A 24,704-nucleotide genomic window follows, 5' to 3' on the forward strand; every position below is an offset into this window, starting at 1 on the left:
TAACACTCGACTTCAAGCAACTTGGGCTATGAGCTTCTCCACCCTTACTCCAGACTCTAGGACCATGGTTTCCAAATGAAATACAAAACTTGCTCTCATCTGAAAAGAGGACTTTGGACCACTGGGCAACAGTCCAGTTCTTCTTCTCCTTAGCCCAGGTAAGACACCTCTGACGTTGTCTGTGGTTCAGGAGTGGCTTAACAAGAGGAATACGACAACTGTAGCCAAATTCCTTGACACGTCTGTGTGTGGTGGCTCTTGATGCCTTGACCCCAGCCTCAGTCCATTCCTTGTGAAGTTCACCCAAATTCTTGAATCGATTTTGCTTGACAATTCTCATAAGGCTGCGGTTCTCTCGGTTGGTTGTGCATCTTTTTCTTCCACACTTTTTCCTTCCACTCAACTTTCTGTTAACATGCTTGGATACAGCACTCTGTGAACAGCCAGCTTCTTTGGCAATGAATGTTTGTGGCTTACCCTCCTTGTGAAGGGTGTCAATGATTGTCTTCTGGACAACTGTCAGATCAGCAGTCTTCCCCATGATTGTGTAGCCTAGTGAACCAAACTGAGAGACCATTTTGAAGGCTCAGGAAACCTTTGCAGGTGTTTTGAGCTGATTAGCTGATTGGCATGTCACCATATTCTAATTTTTTGAGATAGTGAATTGGTGGGTTTTTGTTAAATGTGAGCCAAAATCATCACAATTAAAAGAACCAAAGACTTAAACTACTTCAGTCTGTGTGCATTGAATTTATTTAATACACGAGTTTCACAATTTGAGTTGAATTACTGAAATAAATGAACTTTTCCACGACATTCTAATTTATTGAGATGCACCTGTATATATATATATATATATATAATGTACTGTATATACTAATTTAAATCAGCGTAAATTAAAGGCAGTACTCCAAATACTACATATACTCCTATATAAACAATTTAAATTATAAATAAAAAGATGATTTTTTTTGTTGTTGCATTATGGTAATGATAATGTCACAATGAAAATGTATTTGTTTCTTTTGAATTTGGGGTGAAATGTGACTTGGTTCTTGGCAGGTTCTGTGAGATTGTTGTACCCTATGACAAAGCTAAAATAATCTGATATATTCTGTAGCATATATCCTCTGCTTTAGATATCTAAAATCTCTCTTTTCCTTGTAGATCATTCGAGACAGCCAGAAAAGCTGCTGGAGTCCTTCTCTACAGTATGTGGGGGCAAAAAGACATTCAGAATGTGCTGAAAAAGGTAAGATTGACCTTAACTACTTTACTTTGATTATGTAAAGCCTTTTTTTTTTTTTTTTTAAAGTTTCAACACTATTAAACTGGAATTTTGTCAAGAACAATTTCAGGTCATATTTCACATTTCGAATTATTATATTTTGCATATTTGGAAGACCAATAAGATTTTTGGCATTGTGGCATTAATTTTATGACATTTAAGTACAAAACTTTATTTAGCTTTATTTTATTTAAGCTGGAAGTGTTGTTGAGGTGAAATGTCCACAGGGTTGCGAGTTGTATTTTTAGTTGTGAATGATGTAATACAGTCAACAGGAATGCATATTTTATTAACACTTCACCCTAACCCAAACTCCAACCTTAAACCTAATCGTCAATGAAGTAAAAATGTTATTTTAGAGCAAAAATGCAACCTCCGAATCGCGCTTACTTGTCTGCATGGGACCAGAACCTTGGAGTAAACGTGATTACTTCCTGGTTTCTATGGGACAGAACCCGTGTCTCAGAGATTGCTTGTACAATGTGCTATCAGTAGTGCCTCAAGGAAAGGTGAACACATTTTAATTGATGCAAAAATGTCTGATGGGGGAAGGTGCTTGTCAGTAATTCGGCATAATGGGGTCAATTTTGGGCAACATGAGCATAACTCGGAAGCAGCATGTGGATTTCCTGTTATCATGTTGAGTAATGAGAATATAATGAGAATCCTCAGTCTCATTACATGAATTACATAATAATTTTTTTCTCACACATGAGCACAATGTCTGTTTGTGGATAATGTATTTTTTTGTGGATTTTTAAGAAACTAGTTCGAGTCAGTAACACAGTTGTTAGAGACATTATGCTAGTAATGATTCCATTGAAGAGTAAGGTATGTTTTCATACTGTAAATCTTTTCTCATTCTGGAAGGATATCTGAGAAGCAGCAACAACTGATTTTAAGAAAGAAGGGTGTGGACGGATGTGGTTTATTTTATTTTTTTATTTTTTTCTGCTTTGGGGTAAAAAATCCCCAGGCTGCGGTCCATCTTTCTATCTGCACACTCGTTTACACATCAAATAAGACTCCAACATTCACACGAACTATGAAATGTCTTCACATACACACTTCCAGGCCCTAACTTGTACCCACTCACCCCTGGAAGAAGTTAAATGGGATAAGAGAGGAATCCAGGAAGACAAGTTCTTTCTCTCTGCCTGTTTTTGTTGAAGGGCAGGGGCAGAACAGATACATTTCACACAACACACACCTCTTTGGTGTGACCCATGAACACCCACTAAAACACATGCAGTCACCTACAGAAACATACAAAACGATAAAACATGCACCACATGGAATTTATAACACATTTGCACTTTAGGCAACAATGTATTTGGTCACATGATACTGATTTAGAGTAGTGGTTCTCAACTGGTTTTGCTTGACCCAACACTCTACCAAAATTGTTTATTGGACAAAAAAAATAAACATTTCTTAATCTGTTTTTATAACATGTCTTAAAGTGTATTCATATTACCATGAACCGTATAGGCTAAATAGGACAATTGATTGTGTAAATGCATAAATTCCATGGAGTTCCATGGAACAAACACTGGGCCAAATACTGTATGAGTATTAGCCATATTTCCATTTAACAGATGAATTTGCATCATAGAGTTTGATTGGATGAACAGCATTTGACGTCAACGATGAAAACATTTTCTCTTCCCTTTTATAAGTTGTTAAGCCATTTTGCTATCCTAATGTTTATATGGTTACTTGAAATGTTTTCACATTTTGTCATTTTGTTGGTAACTTGGTTACTATGTTTGTAGTGTTGCGCTGGCCAGCCCCGCCCACCTTAATCTCATTGGTTCAACATAGCTGAATATTTAACATAAACATTTTGCTTTTAGTTTGGACAGAAAATTACTTCTTGCTGGATAATTATTGGTTAGGACACAGTGTTGACGTGGAAGTTGTGAGCATCTTAGGCATTTAACTTGCCTCCTTTGGTAATTGCAAAGATTTGTGGCAAAGATGTCAGAAATAACATCTGCACTCACTTTACTACTGCGATTTTTCAACCGGTTTTGCCTCAGGACCCAGAATTAACATTGGTGTGGCAACTCAACACAGTACAAAAATTGTTTATTGTACAAAAACCAAAAATGTCCATAAAACATTCAAACATTGAAATTTATTATGAGGCCCTTGGTTGGCCCTTGAGTCCCCCTGGGGGTCCCTACATGGGGCCATGTATTAATCTTTTTATTGGCTGTGAGGCCCTAGGGGGCCCCTGTCATATCTCGGCTCCAGAATTTCTTAGAGACATTGGGTGGGCTCGTTTGATTTGGGAGAGTGTACTGAGGCTCTTGATTGGCCCTGTGAGGCCCTTGAGTGTGCTTGCGGGCCTCTTGAAGCCTCAGAGATATCTTAGCATGAGAACATTGTAGAGACCTAAGGGTGGACTCTTTTGTCATGGGACAGTGTACTGAGGTCCTTAATTGTCCCAAGGACACCCTTGGGAGCCCCCTGCAATATCTCAGCTCCAGAATATTATTGAGACATATAGAGAGAGGCTCATTTGATTTGGGGAAGTGTACTGAGATCTCTGTCTGGAGCTGAGATATGAGTGTCAGTGTGCTGAGGCCCTTGGTTGGCCCCGTGAGGTCCTTGAGTGTCCCTGGGGGCCCTTAGGGGCCTCAAATATATTTCAGCTTCAGAACATCGTAGAGACATGGGGTGGGCTATTTTGACGCAGGGCAGTGCACTTATGCAATTTATTGGCCCTGTGACACCTTTGGGTGCTTCTGCAATATTTAAGCTCTAGAATATCGTAGAGACTTGGGAGTGGGCTCTTTTTACTTGGGGCCATGTACTTAGCCTTTTTTTTTTTTTTTTTTTTTTGCCCATGAGGCCTGTCATATCTCAGCTCCTTGGCACTTTTGACTTGGGGCAATGTAATGTTTGAAAACAAAGTTTATTTTTTGCAATTCCATTTGGTGGAACAGTGGTACAGAAATTGCATACTTCAGCTTTAAGCTGATACGATTTATTTTGCTATCTAACTTTGCATGATTATATGGTTAGTTGAATTTCACTAATTCTATTTAGCATTGTTTTATTCCTGCTTTACGCAACTCTGATCAGGTGTGATCAGAACAGACCTGCATCACATTTTTGGGCTGTGATCAAACAATTGAGAACCACTTCTCCAAAACAGTTGTAATTTGGAGAAGTAATTATTTGTACAATGTTTATTTTGTTGTTGAGATAAATAAGAAAGTTGTGTTCAGCAACACTGAGAAAAATCGACCCTCTCATTCATCTATGCTTGAAACTTAGTCAGACCATAGTAAAAATGTTTCACAGTTCCACCATGCCTGCACTTTAGCATGACTGCCATTCACCTCAGGTGCTTTGACAGGCATGTGTGAACGTGACGATTCAGAGGAAAATCATGACATGCATTTGAGTTTCAGAACCTTTGTGGTGCTGATTATTATAGTGATGCATTTTAAATGACAAACAATGCTTTGTTTATATTAACTTATTAGACTTTATTTGTCTTGAACTTGTATTTCTTTTTAAATCTTTTTTTTGCAGCAAGGGATGAACAAGGACACATTTATAAATGCAGTCACTGCTACCGCGTACAAATTGGCAACAAGCATGAATGGACACTGATTGACATGCAAGTGAGTATAAACCGACCTAGTTTTTTGCTTTTGATTTTGAAATACCTTTCACATTCCTTCTTAAAATGAATTTTTTTTTTTTCATTTGCAGATACAGTCTCCTGGAGCTAAATTATGGATTTTAGGATACTGTCCTGTCTATGTATTAGGGCTGCAACTAACGATTATTATTGACTAATCTAACACTTATTAGAACGATTATTTGACCATTTGGCTATTATTGCAACGATTAATCATTAGCTCTTAACCGATTATTCAGCTTGTGCCCCGACTTAAAAGGTTGTATTAAACATGCTTACTAACAATAAAGAGGACAAAATCATCTTTTAAAAATACCTCTAAATGACATTCACTGAATTAAAGGGAAAAACACTTTTTATTAAGTTTAATTCAGTAAAGAAATTGACTGTAAAAAAAATAAAATCCTATTGTTATCAAGTGTTTTTGTCTTGTTTTCCATTTAAAATGGTCTAAAAATCCTTAAAACAAGATACATTTACTTGAGAAGCAACATATAAGATATTTGGACTTGCTTTAAGAGAATGTATCTTAAATATAAGTGTATTTTGTATAAAAGTGTATTTTTTCACTTGGTTATTCTTTGAGTGCAGTAAAGGCAAAATAAACTTATACTCAAGATCTATTCTCTAAAAGCAAGTCTAAATATCTTATATGCTGCTTCTCAGGTCAATGCATCTTTTTTTAATGGATTTTTAGATATTCTAAAATATTTGTATTTTTAATATTCAACATTCTCAGATAACAATTTTTTCTTCTGCAGTATAGCTGCTAAAGTAAATGTACATTGTTTTAAAGGAGTTTTAGATATTTATATTGGAAAACAAGCCAAAAACAAAAACAGATCAGAAATGTATTTTGTTGCAGTGTATGATGGGGCGAAGTCTACCCTCTCTCACCTTTCTATTCACTTCAATCCATCTTTAACTCACAAAAAAACAAACTCTCTCTATTAATAAAGCTGCGTATTGCCAATTTTCTTCACAATAAGAAATGCACAGTGACACATATGTTATGATTCAATAAGTCGTGAGCCATCACGTTATAATCTAGCTGCATTAAGCGTGCGTGTTCGAGGGATGAGCGTCCCCGTGATAGAATGTGCATCAGCCAGCTGCAGTTTCAATCTCTTCCCCTTAGATCGGGACATTCACGCAACTCATAGAAGAGGCGCTGACTGCACAGAGAAATGCATTTCTGTATTTACTTATTTTGTATTTTTGTACAGTTCCCTCATACTTTGCGATCTACATCACCTGAAGCTGTTTGGAAAGTTTAGAGTGCGTCTGGACTGTGAGCTGTGTAATTCTTCCTCTCCTCAGTCAGGCGTGAGCTGCAGTGCTGCTCTTGTGTGCAATCATTACAGTTTCATATGATCTCATGTTAGGTTAAATGAGATCAAACGACTATTCGACAATGACAATTTTTGTTGACAATTTTTATGTTGTCGATAATGTCGACTAATCGTTTCAGCCCTAATATGTATATTGCAGACCACCACATTTCCAGGAAAAGCATACAAAAAGTTGCTTAAAAGGATAGTTCATCCAAGAATGTAAGTTCTGTCATTTAAAAATAAATGGTGACTGAAACCTCCTTTTGTGTTCCACAGAAGATAAACTATAATTTCTGGGTGATTTCTGGGAAATAGGAACATTTTTGCCTAAACATTAAACATCTTTGTGATTTATGGACAAGTTGTGTTATCAATCACCAATCCCATGATAAAATCCTTCTCTGGCATTTGTGGATGTGTAAATGGATTGCTAGTAGAGGCCTGTTGAATGCGCAGATATGCAGGTTTACCATGGAAAACATACACTTGGGCTTGCCAAACTTGCACTACTGGTCCTGCAGAGTAATAATTCCACTCTTCTTCTTGTATTGATGTCCTTCTATTGTCCTCCTGTTATTTTACAAATATTGAAAACAGTTTAAAATGTATATTGTAATATTACGAGGTGATGTTAAACTTTTGTTTTTTGATGCAATGAGGCCTATTTACTGTATGTACGTTTGTTAAAGGAATAGTTCATCCAAAAATGAAAATTCTCTCATCATTTACTCACCTTCATGCCATCCCAGATGTGTCTGACTTTCTTTCTTCTGCTGAACACAAACCAAGATTTTTAGAAGAATATTTCAGTTCTGTAGGTCCACACAATGTAAGTGAATGGTGACCGGAAATTTTGAAGCTCCAAAAAGCAGATAAAGGCAACATTAACCTCCTGAGACCCGAGCGCAACTGCTGTGTGTATTTTATATTTCCCTTTTTGATATGTAACTAGTAGCCCCCAATAAACATGCAAAATAAATAATAAAAGAAAAAAAGAAAAATTAGAGCAAAGAGTTTTCCTGAAAAAATTATGTCCTCATATGGGGACAGCGGGACTAAGTTTAAATTTTAAAGAATACCAATCTATAGAAAGTCAGTTTTATTTTTTTATTTTTATCAAACTGTTTATTATGTGTACAGGAGTGTTGGTTATTCCTGTTTTTAAGATGTTACAGACATCACAGCTGATTTTCTGTAAAGCTGCTTTGGAACAATGTGGATTGGGAAAAGCACAATTTTTTTATCTTACAGTATTTGTTCTATTTATTTATTTTTCTCGACTTGGGCAACAAAATCTCAGTGTTATCTCTATGCACTGTCAAACAAACAAGTGATAGCCAGTGCTGAAGCGTTTTACCCATCAGAAATTAGCATAAATATTTTTGATTCAAAGTAATGGCCAGATTTGTCCAATCACTGCCAACCATTTTAAAATATAATTTGGCATTATAAATTCTGAATCTATTTACTGATTACCATTGTCCCGTGTCTCCATATAAAGTCTCTGAAAGCAAATGTTTCAGCTTTTGAATGCACCCATAGATTCTCAATGTGAAAATGCACAGTGAATATAGGATTTCTAAGGGAAAAAAGCCCTATAGTCCACATTTGTGGTCATTGTGCCGTTTCGCGATAAATCGCTGACATTTTCAAAATGGCACATCGGATGAAACTGAGACTCTAGTCTTTTGACTTATACAGGTTTCAATGTGAAAACTTAAGTGAGGTTTCTTACCAGATGTAATTTTGTTGGTGTTTCTCCCAAAGACAAACTGCTGAGATCGGCGGAATGTTGTTTGTCACATGACTTGTTGCATCAAAAGTTTATTCCTTTACTGACAGCCCAGAGTATCCTGAACTGTGATCAGTCAGTTTAAATGAAATTAAATTATGCATAGCGTATAGAGAAGACAAAACACACAGTCCACGCAGGAGGACGCGGGGTCGCACGAGGTTAAAGTAATCCATGAGACTCCAGTGGGTTAATCAATGTCATCTGAAGTGATCCAATTTGTTTTGGATGAGAACAGATCAAATGTACTGTAACTCCTTTTTACTTTAAATCTTGACATCAGCAGTCTCCTTGGCGATCATGATTTCGAGCTCGATTACACTTCCTATTTCGCCACCTAGTGCTCTGCGCATGCATCAAGCACTAGGAAGTGTAATCGAGCTTGAAATCATGATAATGCCTAGATACTGCAATGGCAAGGTATACAGTGAAAAAGGAGTTACATTTTGGTTTGTTCTCACTCAAAACCAACTGGATCACTTCAGAAGACATTTATTAAAGTACTGGAGTCAAATGGATTATCTTAATGTTGCCCTTATCTGCTTTTTGGAGCTTCAAAGGTCTGGCAACCATTCAATTGCATTGAAAAGACCCACTGAGCTTAGTTATTCTTCTAAAAATCTTTGTGTTCAGCAGAAGAAAAAAGCATACACAATTGGGATGGCATGAGTGTGAGTAAATAATGAGAGAATTTAAATTTTTGGGTGAACTATTCCTTTAACTGTATAAAACATTTTAAACTGTGTGCTTTCTGAATATGTTCTTCTGGCTCTCTACCCCTCATGAACAGGAGCTTCATTTAAGTAATTTGATGTCTTTGGTTTTATATTGGATGAGATTGTTGTCTGCAAACCCTTCTGTAGGGTACAACTGGGTTAAAGGCACTCCTTATGGAAATGTTGCTTTTTTCTGGTCACAAAATGTATCAAAGTCAAATTGAAAATTGATGGAGCAACATAATTTCTGTGAAAAGAAATAATAACGGAAGGTTGTTTTGATTAAAATTCAGTTTTAAAAAAAGGTGGCGAGGGAGCCTTTTACCCCATACTCGGGGTAAAAGGCCCCTAGGGGGTTTAAAGTGATATTGTGAAGATACCGGGGCAATAATTATAGCGCACAATTTGTCAATTAATGCAAATAATTTTGAGACAGGAAGATGCTTTTTTGAGTAACATATTAAGATGATGTTTACTCAAAACTACTTCAGAAAAAGTCAACCATTTCCTGTTCATTTCAAACACATTTTTCATTTTATTACATCTCAAGTATTCTATATACAAACTAATCTCTGTTATGATTGGATGACTCAATGTGAGCCCACTTTGAACATTTTTCTTAACAAATCTATTCCCCCCAATTAAGAAAAACAATGTGTTTAATAGGGGCCTTTTGCCCTAAATACTATCCTTTCACTTATGGGACAGTTATTGAAAAATATTTGATTTAATAACCTAAAACAAAACTGAAAATGATATGTATTTTGTCTCAAAAGAAATTTGTTAATTTAAGGGATTTTCATTAGCTACAGAAATGTGCTGCATTTTAAAATATAATAAAAATTAGATTAAATTGCCTCAAAATCAAACTTTAGACATTACATGCAATGATCTCATGGAAGAGGAAAATTTTCCAGTGTATAGTGACAAACAGATGTTTAGGGAAGTTCTGTGGTAGTTTTTGTTGCTATTTAGTGTTTTGGGAGAAAATAAAATCAATGGAGCCTTTTACCCCACGGAGCCTTTAGCCCTGTTGTATATAATTGCAGATGACAGATTGTACATCACTGTTTTTCATTTGATTCAGTTGTTCACCGTAAATTAGGGTTTGGATTTTAGAACTAGTTCTTCTTCATAACCGGAAATGACTTTCAGTATGCATCTTGTTTTCTGTCAGCTGTGCATGATAATAATCACCTTTCGAGTACAGTGTCTCCCACTATATTGTGACTCCTGTGTAAATAAATGTATGCTGCCTCTGTATCACATTGTCCTTTCATGGTAAGTGTGCTGCTTTGGATGAAGTTAATATGCCATCTTTGCAGTGACTTATTTTTGGTACATTTTAGGCGAGTTGAACTCTTTTTTTTTTTTTTTTGCCAGATATTATCTATTCTTTCTCAAAAGTACTAAAATAATCATCAAGGGAATTGTTGACCAGAAAAAGGGAATCAGTAACCATAACTGGAATTGGAACCAGAATCCATTCATACTCTTATGTCACCAAATTATTGTCTTTATTGTACCATAGATTGTGCCTTTTCTGTTTTTGATTTACTCATATATAGCACTGGATTTGGTGAATATTGTTTGTTATGTGGTAATTTAGTTTTAATTTGAATGTAACCATTTTTTATTAGAGTTATTATGATGAAATTCTACTTGTTTAGTTGGCTTGAACATGTTTACAATGCATCTCTCTGTGAAAAAACAAAACAAAAAAAACATTAAAGGTGTTGATTCCCCCCCATTACAATATTGTTCAAAAGCAGCAGAAAGACAGAAAAACTGGATATGAAATAAATACCAATTTATCAGCAAATTATATATTTTAAATTAAAATACTAAATACAAATACATTATATTTTTCATAAAGAGAATCTGCTGATGATCAAAAGTTTACAAACATCCTAATTTGTGCACTGACTACTTTTTTTTTTTTTCACTGACCATAAAGTGTCCTTGAGCTTTGGAAAGGTGCTATAGGAAAAAAATACATATTATTATTATTATTGCAATTTTTATCTTGGGTCTATTTTACACAATCTGTTGAAATTTCTGTATTCAACAGTTTTTTTTTAATTTTTTTTATTTATTTTTTATTTATAAGTATTTTGGCATATATATGTTAGACATGAATGTACTTAAAATGTGACAATAATTTTTTTGGTAAACATATTTCAAAAGATAACATATTTACAGTAAATGCAAACTTTGTCTAAGAAATTAAGTATTTTTGAGAGTTTAAGAAAAGCTGAAATGTTGTTTTGTTGTACAGATGAACCATACTAAACGAGGTTTCATTATTATTATTAATGTTTTATACAGTAATAACTAAGACACAAAAGTAACATTTTCTTTAAATCTTTCAACGAAACAAGTTTTTTTGCAAACATTTGGCCACACCATATATTACGCCTTGTTCAGACTGCCACTAAAAATCAGATTTTTTGCATTTCCAGATTGTATCCAGATGAGTTTTTGATAGTCTGGACGGCAAAAAACCACATGAAATCTGATTTTTCCGAATCTGATTCAAACCACATCAGGAGGTGGTTTCAAATGCGATTTAAATCTGATTTTTTCAGATGCGTCTCAGTCCGGATGCTCAAATCGGATTTCAAATGGTCTTTTGCGTCACTCTTAACGCGAAACACAATGATGACGTCAAAAATCGGTGACGGAAATGCCGGAAGTATTCATAAGCCGGCCGTGACTGCAGCACGGAACATCACAATATTTAGCAGTCTACCCCGTCGCTGAGTTTTCTCCTGCGACAGAGGAGTTCTGCACTGTGACTGGACAGGGCGCTTATTTGGAGAGCGAGATGATGCACCTCCATTTTTCCCGCATCTGTTTTGAAAGCATAGTCACGTGGGTACGTCGTTACCAAAGCAACCCATGCAGATAGGTTGGTTATGTCTGAACGCACAAATCTGATTTGAGAAAAAATCCGATTTCACTGCAGTCTGAACATAGCACTTTAACAGTTATATTGTTCACTGATTCTTGAGATAAGGGACAAAATATGTCCTACGTACAAAAGTCCTCTTTATGTAAAAATCAAGATTTTTTTAAAATCCTGAATTAATCAGGCCATGGTCAGCTATAACTTTGAGGACCCCTTTCCTACTTCCTGTTCATGGTGGATGCAATAGTAGGACACATGGTCTGGTAAGTTGTATATTTTTTTTATATTTTAAACAAACAATGTTTAAATCTCAACGGTCACAGCTTTAACATGTCAACGCCGTCTTCCCACTGTCATAATTTCTGTCAATAGCTGTTGGATAAATCTTGGTATTTGTATTATGGTTATTGAGGCAGCTTCAACTGAGGAAAAAACAAAATGGCTCCACTGTACAACACATGGTTAAGATGGAAAAATATTTAATATTGTCAACTCTGTCAGACGTCAACTCCATCCGTCTGACAGTTTTAATGATTTTAATTACATGTACACTACCGTTCAAAAGTTTAGGGTCACTTACTCATTCTTTATTTTTCTTTTTTAATTTTAGTTTTTCTTCATATTTTAGAGTAATAGTAAAGTCATTAAAACTATGGAATAATATCAATGGAACTATGGGAATTATGTTGTGACTAAACAAAATCCAAAATAAATCAAAACTGTGTTATATTTTAGCATCTTCAAAGTAGTCACCCTTTGTCTAGAATTTGCAGACATGTACTCTTGACATTTTCTCAACCAACTTCTTGAGGTATCACCCTGGGATGCTTTTTAAACAGTATTGAAGGAGTTCCCATCTATGTTGGGCACTTATTGACTGCTTTTCTTTATTATTCGGTCCAAGTCATCCCATTTAAAAAAAAAAACAAAAAAAGTTTTAATACAATTTTAGTTTTATAATGAAATAAATTAATATGGTGGCACAATTATATTTTGTTTACAAAACTAATTTCAAACATTTAAGCATACGCCTTCAGATCAGAAGGTTTTTAAGATCATGGGAAACTTTTCAGGCAAGTGACCCCAAACTTTTGAACAGTAGTGTATATCTGGCCTTATTTACATACTTCGTATACATAACAGCTTTACATCTACTCTAGGCATGCATAGACTTCTATTGTTTTGTGTACAGCTAGTTATAAATACTGTAACCTAACCCTAACAGAAAACTTCATGCATTTTTACTATATAAAAAAAAAAAAACACATTTAGTTACAAATGAGGATGTCCCCAAAAGGAGGTTTTGTCAGGTTTAGCTCACTTCTGGGTACAAATTTGTCCCCAAAATATGGTTAAGTAGGTACACACACACACACACACACACACACACACACACACACACACACACACACACACACACACTGGGCTGTATAGTTTCAAAGTGACGTTTTTAATAAGATTTCTGATATTTATTGATTTGGTCTGTACAATAGGCAAGCATGGCTAGAAACAAACTGTCAGTGGAGGAGCAAAGAAGGAGAAATAGGGAATATCAAAGAAAGAGAAGAGAGAAATTAAACAGAGACCCAGAAAGCAGAAGGGAGATTCTAGACAAGGAAAGACAAAGGTGGAAGAAGAGGGTTCAAGATTGGTTGAATTGGGTATCAGAGGAGATGTTGGAAGGATGCTCAGAAAAGGTCCAGTGCAGGGCAGTACAGCAGCAAGTAGACATCCCCCCAGATAGTCCACTAGACCAGAGTAACAAACAGCCAACTATGAGCAGACGTGAGCTTGCAAGTGAGAGGGAGAGGAGAAAAACTAGGAAAAGGCATTCAAGGGAAGTAAAAGCTTTGAAAGAGAAATTAGGAAGTTGAAAAAAAGAACGAAATCGACTGAGAAAGCAAAAATGGCGAAGAAAGAAGGCTCAGAAAATCAAATCAAATGGCAAACAAAAGAGAAGAAACAATGCTTGTCGACTCCCCATGGACAGAAACAGAAAAGATTTTATCAGGAAGTCAACTTAGGAATCCTAATATAAAGACAGTCCTGCTCTTCCACAATGTTCTCTGCCGAGAACTTCAGGTGAATAAACAAACTCCTGTGTCATGGAGACAGTCAACTGACAAGTCAAATTGTCGACCACTGACATTATCAGGCAAGATCCTGAAGAAGTACCACCTTCTTCATAGGATTCCCCAGTTTAGTTTGACTTACAAGTTAGTGAGAGAAAAGAAACAGACAGCACATAAAAGACCAACGTTTCTCTAGGGTATCAGCCAGGCTGTTCAGGAGTTCTTTATGAATTCTTCTCGCATGACAACAGACAAAACTGACACTATCACAAGAAACAAGATTAAGCATCAGCGAATGATCTTGAATGACTCCATGATTAACCTCCACAGTTATTTCATCAAGAGGAACCCAACTGTGAAGCTCAGTTACTCTTTCTTCTGTGCTCTGCGGCCCTTCTATGTTACAGCACCAAAGACATCTGATGGGAAGACATGTCTATGTCATGATCATGAAAATGCATGCTTAATGCTTCAGGCTCTTAGATCATCAGGTGTTGTGACGTTTACTAAACTAGAGGACAGCTTTCAATTAATTTGTTGCTCTCTAGCAAGTGAGGCCTTTCTTCTTCACACGTGTTTACGTTGCTTAAACAAACACACAGTTCTGACCCCAGAGCAAGGTGGAATCCATGCTGAATGGAAGCAGTGGGAGCGAGTCCAAGTAGAAACAGCTAATGGGATCCACTTCAACATGAAATTTAACTTGCACAGTGGGAGTCTTTCAGAGCTGCTCCAGCTACAGTATATGAGGAGAATTTGAGAAGTGAGACCACAACACGTGTGCTTGGTTCACAACCAATCAAAAGCACACAGGAAGTTGATTGTGACCTGCAGTGAGAACACAGTCATCAAACATGTTGACACTTCAGAATCCTGGAAGTGTAGATATGCCTCTGAAATTCAAGCTTGCTGTTTTGGTCAAAACTTGCCGCAGTTGAATCTTCATACTGGAATGTATTGCACCAAGGGTGACAAGACAGCTTTTTGCACAGTGTCAGAGTCAAAGAGACAAGATGCTGCAGCGATTTGGACACACATGGCCCAATCCTAAAAGATGTGCGGACAAAATTTCCACTGGTTATAACTGTGCACTTTTGGTCAGATGGTCCCAGTAAGCAGTATAAAAATAAAAAGAATTCCTTCCTCCTTTCTGACTTACCAGCAAAAATAGGCTTCAAAAGAGCAACATGGAACTATTTCCCAACATCCCACGGCAAGGGTGCCCCAGATGGTATTGGAGGAACAGTAAAACGAACAGCAGACCAATTGGTTCTGCGAGGTAATGATGTGACAGATGGAAAACAGTTTTATGAGAAGATCTCAAAAAAGTCTGAATGGTGTTCAGCTGTATTACATTGAGGAAGAAGACATGAATAAGTATGATGCACCATTACACTGAACCTAACATAAGTTTCTTGTATTTTTCCAGTGAGCCACCAGAGACCCAGAATGAGACATAATGCTACAAGGAGAAAAGCCAACCACTGGAAGGATTCTGATAATAAAATTACAAAATTGTTGAATGAAATTAAATATCAAAAATGAGTTAGTTCTCTTAATTTGTTGTCTTGTTAATCAGTTAAATGAAAGAAATATATGTTAGTACTTAATCTGTTGTAACTTCAGTTGGTTCTTTGTCAACACCGTCAGATAAGGATTTTTGTTCATTCTGAAAGAAATATTTTATTCTTTGTTCAATTTATTGTGTTAATATATTAAAACACCAACTGAACTACATGATATGATGTCTTATTTGCCTAAGAACTTTGGTTATATATGCTTAATATTAAAAGGGAGGGTCGAGAATTAAGGAATTTAGAAAATAGATTTTTCATAATAGTGTGAAAACAGAAAGAAATAAAAAGAAAAAAAAAATGTGGAGAATGTATTTTATCACTTAGCTCCTTTACTGAACACCATAATTAGATAACACTCTTGTTGGATGGATCAAATTAAAATACACTTTTTAGTGTGTCTGACGGAGTTGACACAAATTAAGTTATGAACTGAATAAATGTCAATTTAAAGAAAAAAAGCATTTTCAGAAAAACCTGTTCTCTTACGTTTCGTTAGCAAAGACCTTTGTCTACAAATATATCCATTTCTAATTAATGTAGAATTAAAAAAACTAACATCTAAACATGTTTTGTCCCTTATCTCAAGAATCAGTGTGTTAACATATAATAGAAATAACTACAAGTTGCACCAGCAGGATTTAATTTAAACTTCAGCAGGAGCTAAATTTTGAATTAAAACATTCAGAATAAAAGCTAACTTAATATTTTTTCTTTGTCCTTCACATCTTGTTAAAATGTTAAAATATGAGTGTTTCATGAATGAGTGTTCAAATGAGTGAATGTTAGTTTATGTAACAAATGAAACCTTTCATCCAATTTTCACATCCTGTAATCAAAATCATAAGAAAAACATCATGATTGATTTCAAGTTTGTTTCCATTGTGTCATTTCAAAGTTCATGTCTTTATTGTTCAAAGTATAAACCCTTTTCCTCAACAGAAACCAAACTTTTATGACTGTTTTTACAGTTTGTGATGCTTGTTTCATGTTTACCAGGATCTCCACCCTTACACAGGAAATGATGGGCGATCAGCCAGAGAAGCTTTAATGACTCACACAAATTCCTCAGTTTATACATACAGGTCATCCATTTTGGGTTGGATTAAAAAAAGTAAAAAAAAAATATATATAATTAATTAAATAAAAAGGGAGGAGGATTTTTGTGCAAATATTTTGACTTTTAAATATTTACTTTGTAATTTTCATACAAAGTTTTTGCAAACAATTATTTAAATTATAGTACCAAGTGTTGTTTTAAGCAAATCAAATTTCTGGGTTGACAACCACTCAACCTTTTTGTCCTTGAAATAGAGAAAAAGCCCTTACGGGACGTTTGCAGAAATGAGCTGGCTGTGTAAAAGTTTTTATTTTTTTATTTTTATTTTTTAAACTTTTATTCATTCTCTATGTTGCAGAGCAATTACAATGACTTTTTATTTGACGTTGAGGGAAACTTGCAAAACAATGCATATTATATTCTGCTTGTGGATATATTTTACTTGCTACAGAGTGTCTCATAGTGTTTTAAACTCTTAAATATCTTTCAAAGATTTAATGCCATGAACATCCTGTGCTTTGGCAAATCCAGTGATTAGTTCTTCTGAAGCTGTACACCCTGACTCCCAGAAGCGACATAGAAACAAGCCAGTCAGACTGAAATTAATTTTTTTTTTTTTTAACATGCAATCTGTCAATAAAGAGATGTTAAAAATGATGGTTGATATTACTCCTGGTTTATTCATCACACTGGAAATAGAAGGTCAATTCGAGGGCATTGTGGATTACATTGTGCTGTTGTATGCTTCACATTTTGGCAAAAGTATTAGGTTATGGTATTTTTTGCAGACATAATACATACTGCATACTTTGGCTAATAGTATGGTTATATACTATTCTAAAAATAGCTCTTGTGTGCAACATACATTAAATGGCCCATTAATATGGCATAATGTGCCACGTAGCTTTGAAGCAGACTTCCTCATTCTGACAAAGACTCCTGGTCGCTTTACTGCAGACCTGAACTGGCTTTGACTTGGATTACAAAGCAAAAGTACTGTATTTTAAAATGCAAACAGTGAACAGAAAGATAATAAAAAGCTAGTGCTCCTTCATTTTCACATTTATTGTTTTTTCCCCTTTCTTTATGTGCACTTGTAGTCAGATTAAATCAAAACATTTTAATCAGTGAGGACTTTGAATTACATGCATGCAAATGAATCTCTATAACATATACACAGCTTTCCTAGACTCTCTTCATGAGCTCTTTATGGGTTTGTGAAGGGCCTAGCATGCTTTTCAAAATAGCATTCACTTCCTGAGGCCTCTCTTGGTTATCTTTGTCCTATAGAAGAAGAAAAAATAGGTATCAATAATAATCATCATCATCATTTGTATATTTTATGAAAAAAAAAAAAAAGAAAAAAAAAAGCCAAAGGAGTCTTCCAAGTCTCTATAATATTTTGGTAACAAGATATAGCTTGGGTCCCTACTTCAATATACAGTAAATCTATGGGATTATTTCCCCCACATGTTTTATCATCCACGAAACAAAAATCATTTGTCTGATCACTTCGTGCCCTGAAGTAACAGCACACCAAGCCACACAATTTCAGGTTGATCCATGAGTTACATGCTGAAATGTATTTCATAAACCTGGTTCGTCTTTTAGTGCTGGTAATACATCGGGAAATGCCGAATGTTCTGTACAACATATTGCAACATAAACCCTCCTTGACACCAAGTCCTTCAGTTCTGGCTCCCACATTCATTTTCTGCCAAACAAGCAGCTCTGCCAACTAACAGGACTATCCCTGGCAGCCCCGACATGTACTCCCAAAATTCAAGAGTCTTTGTTCTATGCCTGTGGCAGGAGCTGATGACTCACTGTTTGGTTAGAACGAGAAAGCTCTCAGGCAGTATATAGACAGCCAATACCAAATAACCATGAGAGAATAGTGCAGGCATGCAATAAAACCAAAACTGTAAATCCAGAACCGTTTAGAGGTGATCAATCACCAACTTGACAATTATCTAAATGCCAAGTTTACAGCTCTTCATGCAAATTTGACAATGAATAGATATTGCTTAATGATATGAAAGCAGTACTGTTAAAGAGGCGTGTAATACAGATAGATCGACCACTTTACCACTATTTCTAGACACAGATTCACTCACATTTTCTGGTGGTCACTGACTCTGTTCCTCAGGACGTTGATCTGTAGAAGATATCCATAATCATTTTAAGAATGTATTCACTCCTTTTGCATGATGGAAAGCACTAAATATCTCACTGAACATATTAGAATCATGATGATTGAGCTGTTTGTACATTTGGCCAAAACACACAGATCAATGTAGACCAGGAAGACATTAAATAAGAGCTGTTAATTATGCTTTTCCTGTGAAGCATTTCATAACATAACTTTGTTCGTTCTAGTAAACATCATTCAAAACTAATTAAGTGATGAAGACTTCTGCTTACCTCATATTTCTGTCTGGTAAACTGGTACTGTAACTCAAACTTCTCGGCCTCTAGTTGACACACCCAGCTCCACAGTTCCTTGGCATTTTCCCTGGTAAGCAAGAGGAGCATCACAAAAGAGAGTAACTTCTTCTAACTTCTTAACTGTCATAATTATCAATCAGTTCTTTTTGATTGTACTCTATAATACTTTTAAATTATTCAAAGAGATTGTTAACCCTTCTGCTGTTTACATTTTTTTTTTTTTACATAATTTGGTGTTCCTGGTCAAAACTGACTGGCCTATTTAAAATTGCTTATAAATCTCTCATTATGCTATATTATCACCAAATATTGGATTCTATCTTTTTGTCAACTTGTTTTCTTTCAATTAGCATAGGTTTTGTATTTCTTTTTGGAACTTATTGATCGTAGGCCCCACTGACCTGAGCTTATGCACCTAAAAAGCATTATTTGTGGATACTTTTGGCAATATTAAATAAAATATGAAAACATTCTGTTTGTTGAAATGCTTTTGTTTTGTACAAAACGGTACAAAGTCACACTTGTGGTGTTCCTGGTCAAAAATCACCAGCCACTGAAAATGAATGGCGGAGTTCAAAAATAACAGAAAAATTGAGTGTTCAGGAGCATGTTCATCATGTTCATGTTCACATATGGCAAACATAAAGGCTTCGGACCTGTGCATGCGCACATGCACACTAACACATGTACACACGCGTACACACACGTACACACACAAACTCTTAAGTATTACATGCTTTCTTTTTCACAGAGATGAATTTTATCCTACAATGAACTGCATCTAACATCCATTCATCCATAAACATTTCCATATTTGTGTGTTTGTGTGTGTGTGTGTGGTAATGTTGGATGGATGAATGGATGTTGGATGCAGTTCAGGGTAGGATAAAGTTCATCTCTGTGTAAAAGAACGCATGTAAGAGTTTGTGTGTGTACGTGAGTATGTGTGTGTTCATGTGTGCAGGCATGTGTGTGTGTGTGTGTGTGTGTGTGTGTGTATGTGCTCGTGCACAGGTCCGAGGCCTTTATGTTTGCAAGCATACATACACATATGTGAACACGAACATGTAAGAAAGCATGTAATACTAAAATAATTTGTTCATGTACGTGAGTGTGTGTGTGTTTGTGTGTGTGTAAGTGTGAATGTGTGTGTGTGTTTGTGTGTGTGGTAATGTTGGATGGATGAATGGATGGATGTTGGATGCAGTTCAGGATAAAATAAAGTTCATCTCTGTGAAAAAGAAGCATGTAAGAGTTTGTGTGTGTACTTGAGTATGTGTGTGCTCATGTGTGAACGTGTGTGTGTGCGTGTTAGTGCACATGTGTGTGTGTATGTGCATGTACACAGGTTTGAGGCCTTATGTTTGCAAGCACTCGTGCACATATGTGAACACCAACATGTAAGAAAGCATGTATGTGGTGGTGGAGGTGTGGTCGTGTGTCTGCCTGCGGGAGAGAAGGAGTGGTGTGGCTCGTCAAGCTGGTTGACATGATCTCTAACAGTTGTTTCTCATTACAGTAATAGCAGAGAGATGCCTTAAAACAGCTGAACATGCCAGAAGAGAGAGAGAGAGACAGAATGAGTGTGCAGCATTACCATCTGTTTGCTTGTTGAAGCTATTTGAGTGTTTGTGAAGAAGTTTGTTTATTTCTGAGAGTGAATTATTGAATGGAGTGAAAAACCTGAATAAAGGGTATCTGCTGCACAGAAAGATCAGAGAAATAAAAGCCCTACCTAAAGCATGTCACTGCTCCCTGTCTCCTCCTTTTCCATACCCGAACCTGGAGATCTGTTACACTGGTGCCGAAACCTGGGAATTGAGGAGACACGTCGTCATGGAGTCCTCACCACTGGGCGAGGTGATCAAGACCCTTGCCAGCATCCAGCAGACCCAACATCAGGCCCTTGTCGAGCTGCAGCTAGAGCAGGAGCAACGTTTTCAACTCCTGCTCCAGGTCCAAGAGGAGGACCGACAGGCATTCCGGAGCCTGGTCAGACACAAGGGAATTGTTGCTGTAGCCCTGGATCCCATACCAGCTGTCCAACCAGTCACCCTCATCAAAATGGGGCCATCCAACGATCCCGAAGCATACCTCCATCTCTTCGAGAAGACAGCAGAGGTGTGGGAATGGCCGTCTGACCAGTGGGCGGCCTGACTGTTGCCACTACTCTCCGGGGAAGCGCAGCTTGCGGCCCAAAAGCTCCTTGCAGCAAACCTCCTCATTTAAGCAAACTTGAAGAGAGCCATTCTGCAACAGGTTGGCCAGACCCCCAAACAGAGCTGTCAGCACTTCCGTGCCCTGAAGCTGGGCAAACATGGCCGCCTGTTTGCCTTCGCACAGCAGCTCCAGGATGCCTACCGGAAATGGTTGCTGGTGGGGGAATCCTGTGGTGCCCAGGATAATGTGGACAAGGTGGTACAGGAGCAGTTCGTCGCCCAGCTGCTCCGTGGGATGGCCGATTGTGTCCAGTGCCACCATCCGGCATCGCTGGGGGAAGCTATACAGCTGGCCGAGGACTACATGGTGGCGTTCCCGGGAAGCAGTGATCCGGAGTCTTCCTCTCTGTCTCCTTCTCTCTCTCTCTCCTAACCCCAAACCTCGCTTCAGCCCCTCCTCTTTCCATCCCATTCCTGCCCCCAAGAGGCTGGGCGGTCCGATGACCAGGTTTCCTCCCCACTTAGGGAGGTCTTCTCCCTAATCCCTCCCTGAGGGGGATTTCCCTCTAGAGCAGTCACGTGACAAGTCCCTCAAAGTCAAGTAATTTTAATTTGTATAGCACCTTTTACAACACACATCATTTCAAAGCAGCTTTACAGAAAATCATGCATTAACAGAAAATTAAACTGTAATATCTATAATGTCTTAGTCATCATTGTGTAGTTTGATAAAATAAGATTGTGAAGTAATTAAATAATACTCGAACACGCATTTGACCAAGTGAGAGTAATCGATGGTCAACAGCTCCAGCCTAACATGCACTCACATACCCGTATTTTTCAATTATCAAAGATAGGTTGTATCGAGTGATGCAGGACACTCAAACAAAAGAAAATACAACCCAGTTATTACTCCCGAAGAGCCGTCAGGAAACACTTTTCCAGGCGGCTCACCATAATCCAATGGCTGTCCATTTAGGACAGGAAAGAATAATTAACCCGGATAATGGCCCTTTTTTTTTTTTTGGCCAGGCATTTACGGGGACGTTCGCAGGTGGTGTGCAGCGTGCCATCAATGTCAGTTGGTGAATCCACCGGTCACCCCAAAAGCGCCTTTGCACCCTCTACCTTTAATCGAGGTACCCTTTGAGAGAATTGGTATTGACCTCATCGGGCCATTAGAATGGACCGCACACGGGCATCGCTTTGTATTATTTCTGGTGGACTATGCAATGAGATATCCAGAAACAGTGCCCCTGTGGAACATCTCAGCACATAGTGTTACAGAGGTACTCTTCAGAATAATCTCCAGAGTGGGGATTCCAAAAGAAATCCTCACTGATCGGGGCAATACCTTTATGTCATGAACACTACGCAATCTATAAAAATTATTAGGTATTACATCGATTCGCACCAGTGTTTACCACCCACAAACCGATGGGTTGGTGGAACGATTTAATAAAACCCTGAAAAACATGATCCGTAAGTTTGTACATGAGGAAGTTAGGAACTGGGATAAGTGGCTCGAGCCCCTGTTATTTGCAGTGCGAGAGGTCCTACAAGCCTCCACAGGGTTTTCCCCATTCAAGCTGCTGTATGGGTGTTGGCCACGGAGCGTGCTCAATGTCATATAGTAAGCTTGGGAGGAGTGACCTTCAAACGGTAAAAACGAAATTCAGTACGTTGTTTATCTTAGAGCAAATCTCCACACTTTGGGTCAATTAACAGTTAATTAAGCTTTTGCTTCAAGCTCAGGAATGTCAAAACCAGCTGTATGACAGGGGCACTAGACTGCGGGAATTTGCACTGGGAGATAAAGTGCTTGTATTGCTGCCCACCTCAAGCTCTAAATTACTCGCCAAGTGGCAAGGGCCCTTTGAGGTCACACGGCGAGTTGGGGATCTCGATTATGAGGTTAAGCAAATGGATAGGGGCAGAGCACGTCAAGTTTACAGTCTCAACCTCCTAAAATCATAGAGGGAGGTGGTTCCTGTGGCCTTAGCGATGATAGTTCCCGAGAGGGTGGAGCGCGGACCAGAGGTGATGCTCAAACCTAATCAGTTCACCCCAGTCCCATGTGGAGACCACCTCTCACCGTCGCAGCTCACAGAGGTAGCCAAGTTGCAAGCGGAATTCACAGTGTGTTCTCGCCTCTCCCCGGTTGCATGAACCTCACAGAGCACCACATCGAGACCAACCCAGGGGTGGTGGTTCGTAGCTGCCCCATCGCCTTCCTGAACACAAAAAAAAGGTAGTTCAGGAAGAATTAGAGGCGATGCTTAATATGGGCATAATAGAAGAGTCACACAGCGATTAGGCCAGCCCAGGGGTTCTGGTACCGAAGAGTGATGGGACGATCCGATTCTGTGTGGACTATCGAAAAGTGAACACGGTGTCTAAATTTGACGCGTACCCAATGCCCCGTATTGACAAATTGCTTGATCGGTTGGGTGTGGCTCAATTTTATTCGACACTAGATTTAACAAAGGGTTATTGGCATGGCCCCGGCCACGTTTCAGTGTCTCATGGACAACATTTTCAGACCACACACGGTATATGCTGCCGCTTATCTAGATTCAATTATAATTTATAGTAATGATTGGCGGCGGCACATGCAACATCTGAGAGCCATACTGAGATCGCTGCAATGGGCGGGGCTCACGGCCAACCCAAATAATTGTGCAATTAGGCGGGTGGAAGTTTGGCACTTGGGCCATGGGCAGGTGCGTCCCCAAATTAACAAAACCACAGCGATCGTGGCCGGCCAGCACCCAAGACCAAAAAGGAGGTGAGACAGTTTCTGGGGCTGGCTGGCTACTACCGAAGGTATGTGCCTAATTTCTCTGACATCACCAGCCAGCTGACTGATCTCACTCGAAACGGGGCTCCCGAACCGTTCCAGTGGATGGAGTTGTGCCAACAGGCTTTTCTGAAAGTGAAATCTGCACTTTGTGGGGGACCACTCTTACATGCTCCAAAATTCTCTCTCCCCTTTATTTTGCAGATGGATGCATATGACAGAGGGCTGGGGGCAGTGCTCTTGCAGGAGGTGGAGGAGCGACTGGCGCTGTTCATTAATCGTAAGCTCTCGCTGAGGGAAACTAAGTACAGCACCATGGAAAAAGAGTGTTTGGCGATCAAGTGGGTGGTCCTCATCCTCTGCTTCTACCTGCTGGGGCGGGCCTTCACCCTTTGTTCACGCCCCACTCCAGTGGCTCCACCGCATGAAGGATACCAATGCGCGGATCACCCGTTGGTACCTGGCACTTCAGCTGTTCAAATTTGAGGTGATCCACAGGCCGGGAGCGCAGATGGCTGTGGCTGACTTTCTCTCCAGAAATGGGGGGGGAGGGGTGGAGTTGGCAGGCCGGATGTTGCCTCGGCCTGAGTCGGGCGGTGGAGGTATGTGGTGATGGAGGTGTGGTCGTGTGTCTGTATGCGGGAGAGAGGGAATGGTGTGGCTCGTCAAGCTGGTTGACATGATCTCTTACAGCTGTTTCTCATTACAGTAATAGCAGAGAGACGCCTTAAAACATGCCAGAAGAGAGAGACAGAACGAGTGTGCAGCATTACCATCTGTTGATTGCTTGTTGAAGCTATTTGAGTGTTTGTGAAGAAGTTTTTTTTTTTATTAAGAGTGAAAAACCTGAAAAGATGGCATCTGCTGCAAAGAAAGACCCAGAGAAATA

The 24,704-nt window shown here is 38.2% G+C and overlaps 2 protein-coding genes across 2 annotated transcripts in view; one reads left to right on the forward strand and one right to left on the reverse strand.

Moving 5' to 3' along the window:
• Positions 1 to 10,054, forward strand: part of LOC127419280 (plakophilin-1) — a 32,860-nt gene extending 22,806 nt beyond the window's left edge. Inside the window, exons 12-14 of the mRNA XM_051660563.1 lie at positions 1,168 to 1,252; positions 4,838 to 4,929; positions 5,021 to 10,054. Coding sequence (XP_051516523.1) covers positions 1,168 to 1,252; positions 4,838 to 4,918 — 166 coding nt within the window. The 3' untranslated portion in view covers positions 4,919 to 4,929; positions 5,021 to 10,054. The remainder of the gene's footprint in view (positions 1 to 1,167; positions 1,253 to 4,837; positions 4,930 to 5,020) is intronic.
• A 7,010-nt stretch (positions 10,055 to 17,064) lies between these two features.
• Positions 17,065 to 24,704, reverse strand: part of LOC127419295 (troponin T, cardiac muscle-like) — a gene marked incomplete at its 5' end in the record, with an annotated part of 39,174 nt that continues 31,534 nt past the window's right edge. The window contains 3 exons of the mRNA XM_051660594.1: positions 17,065 to 17,692; positions 18,526 to 18,566; positions 18,833 to 18,923. Coding sequence (XP_051516554.1) covers positions 17,659 to 17,692; positions 18,526 to 18,566; positions 18,833 to 18,923 — 166 coding nt within the window. The remainder of the gene's footprint in view (positions 17,693 to 18,525; positions 18,567 to 18,832; positions 18,924 to 24,704) is intronic.

The sequence above is a fragment of the Myxocyprinus asiaticus genome, chromosome 28 (assembly GCF_019703515.2).
Source record: "Myxocyprinus asiaticus isolate MX2 ecotype Aquarium Trade chromosome 28, UBuf_Myxa_2, whole genome shotgun sequence".
Classification (NCBI taxonomy): domain Eukaryota; kingdom Metazoa; phylum Chordata; class Actinopteri; order Cypriniformes; family Catostomidae; genus Myxocyprinus; species Myxocyprinus asiaticus.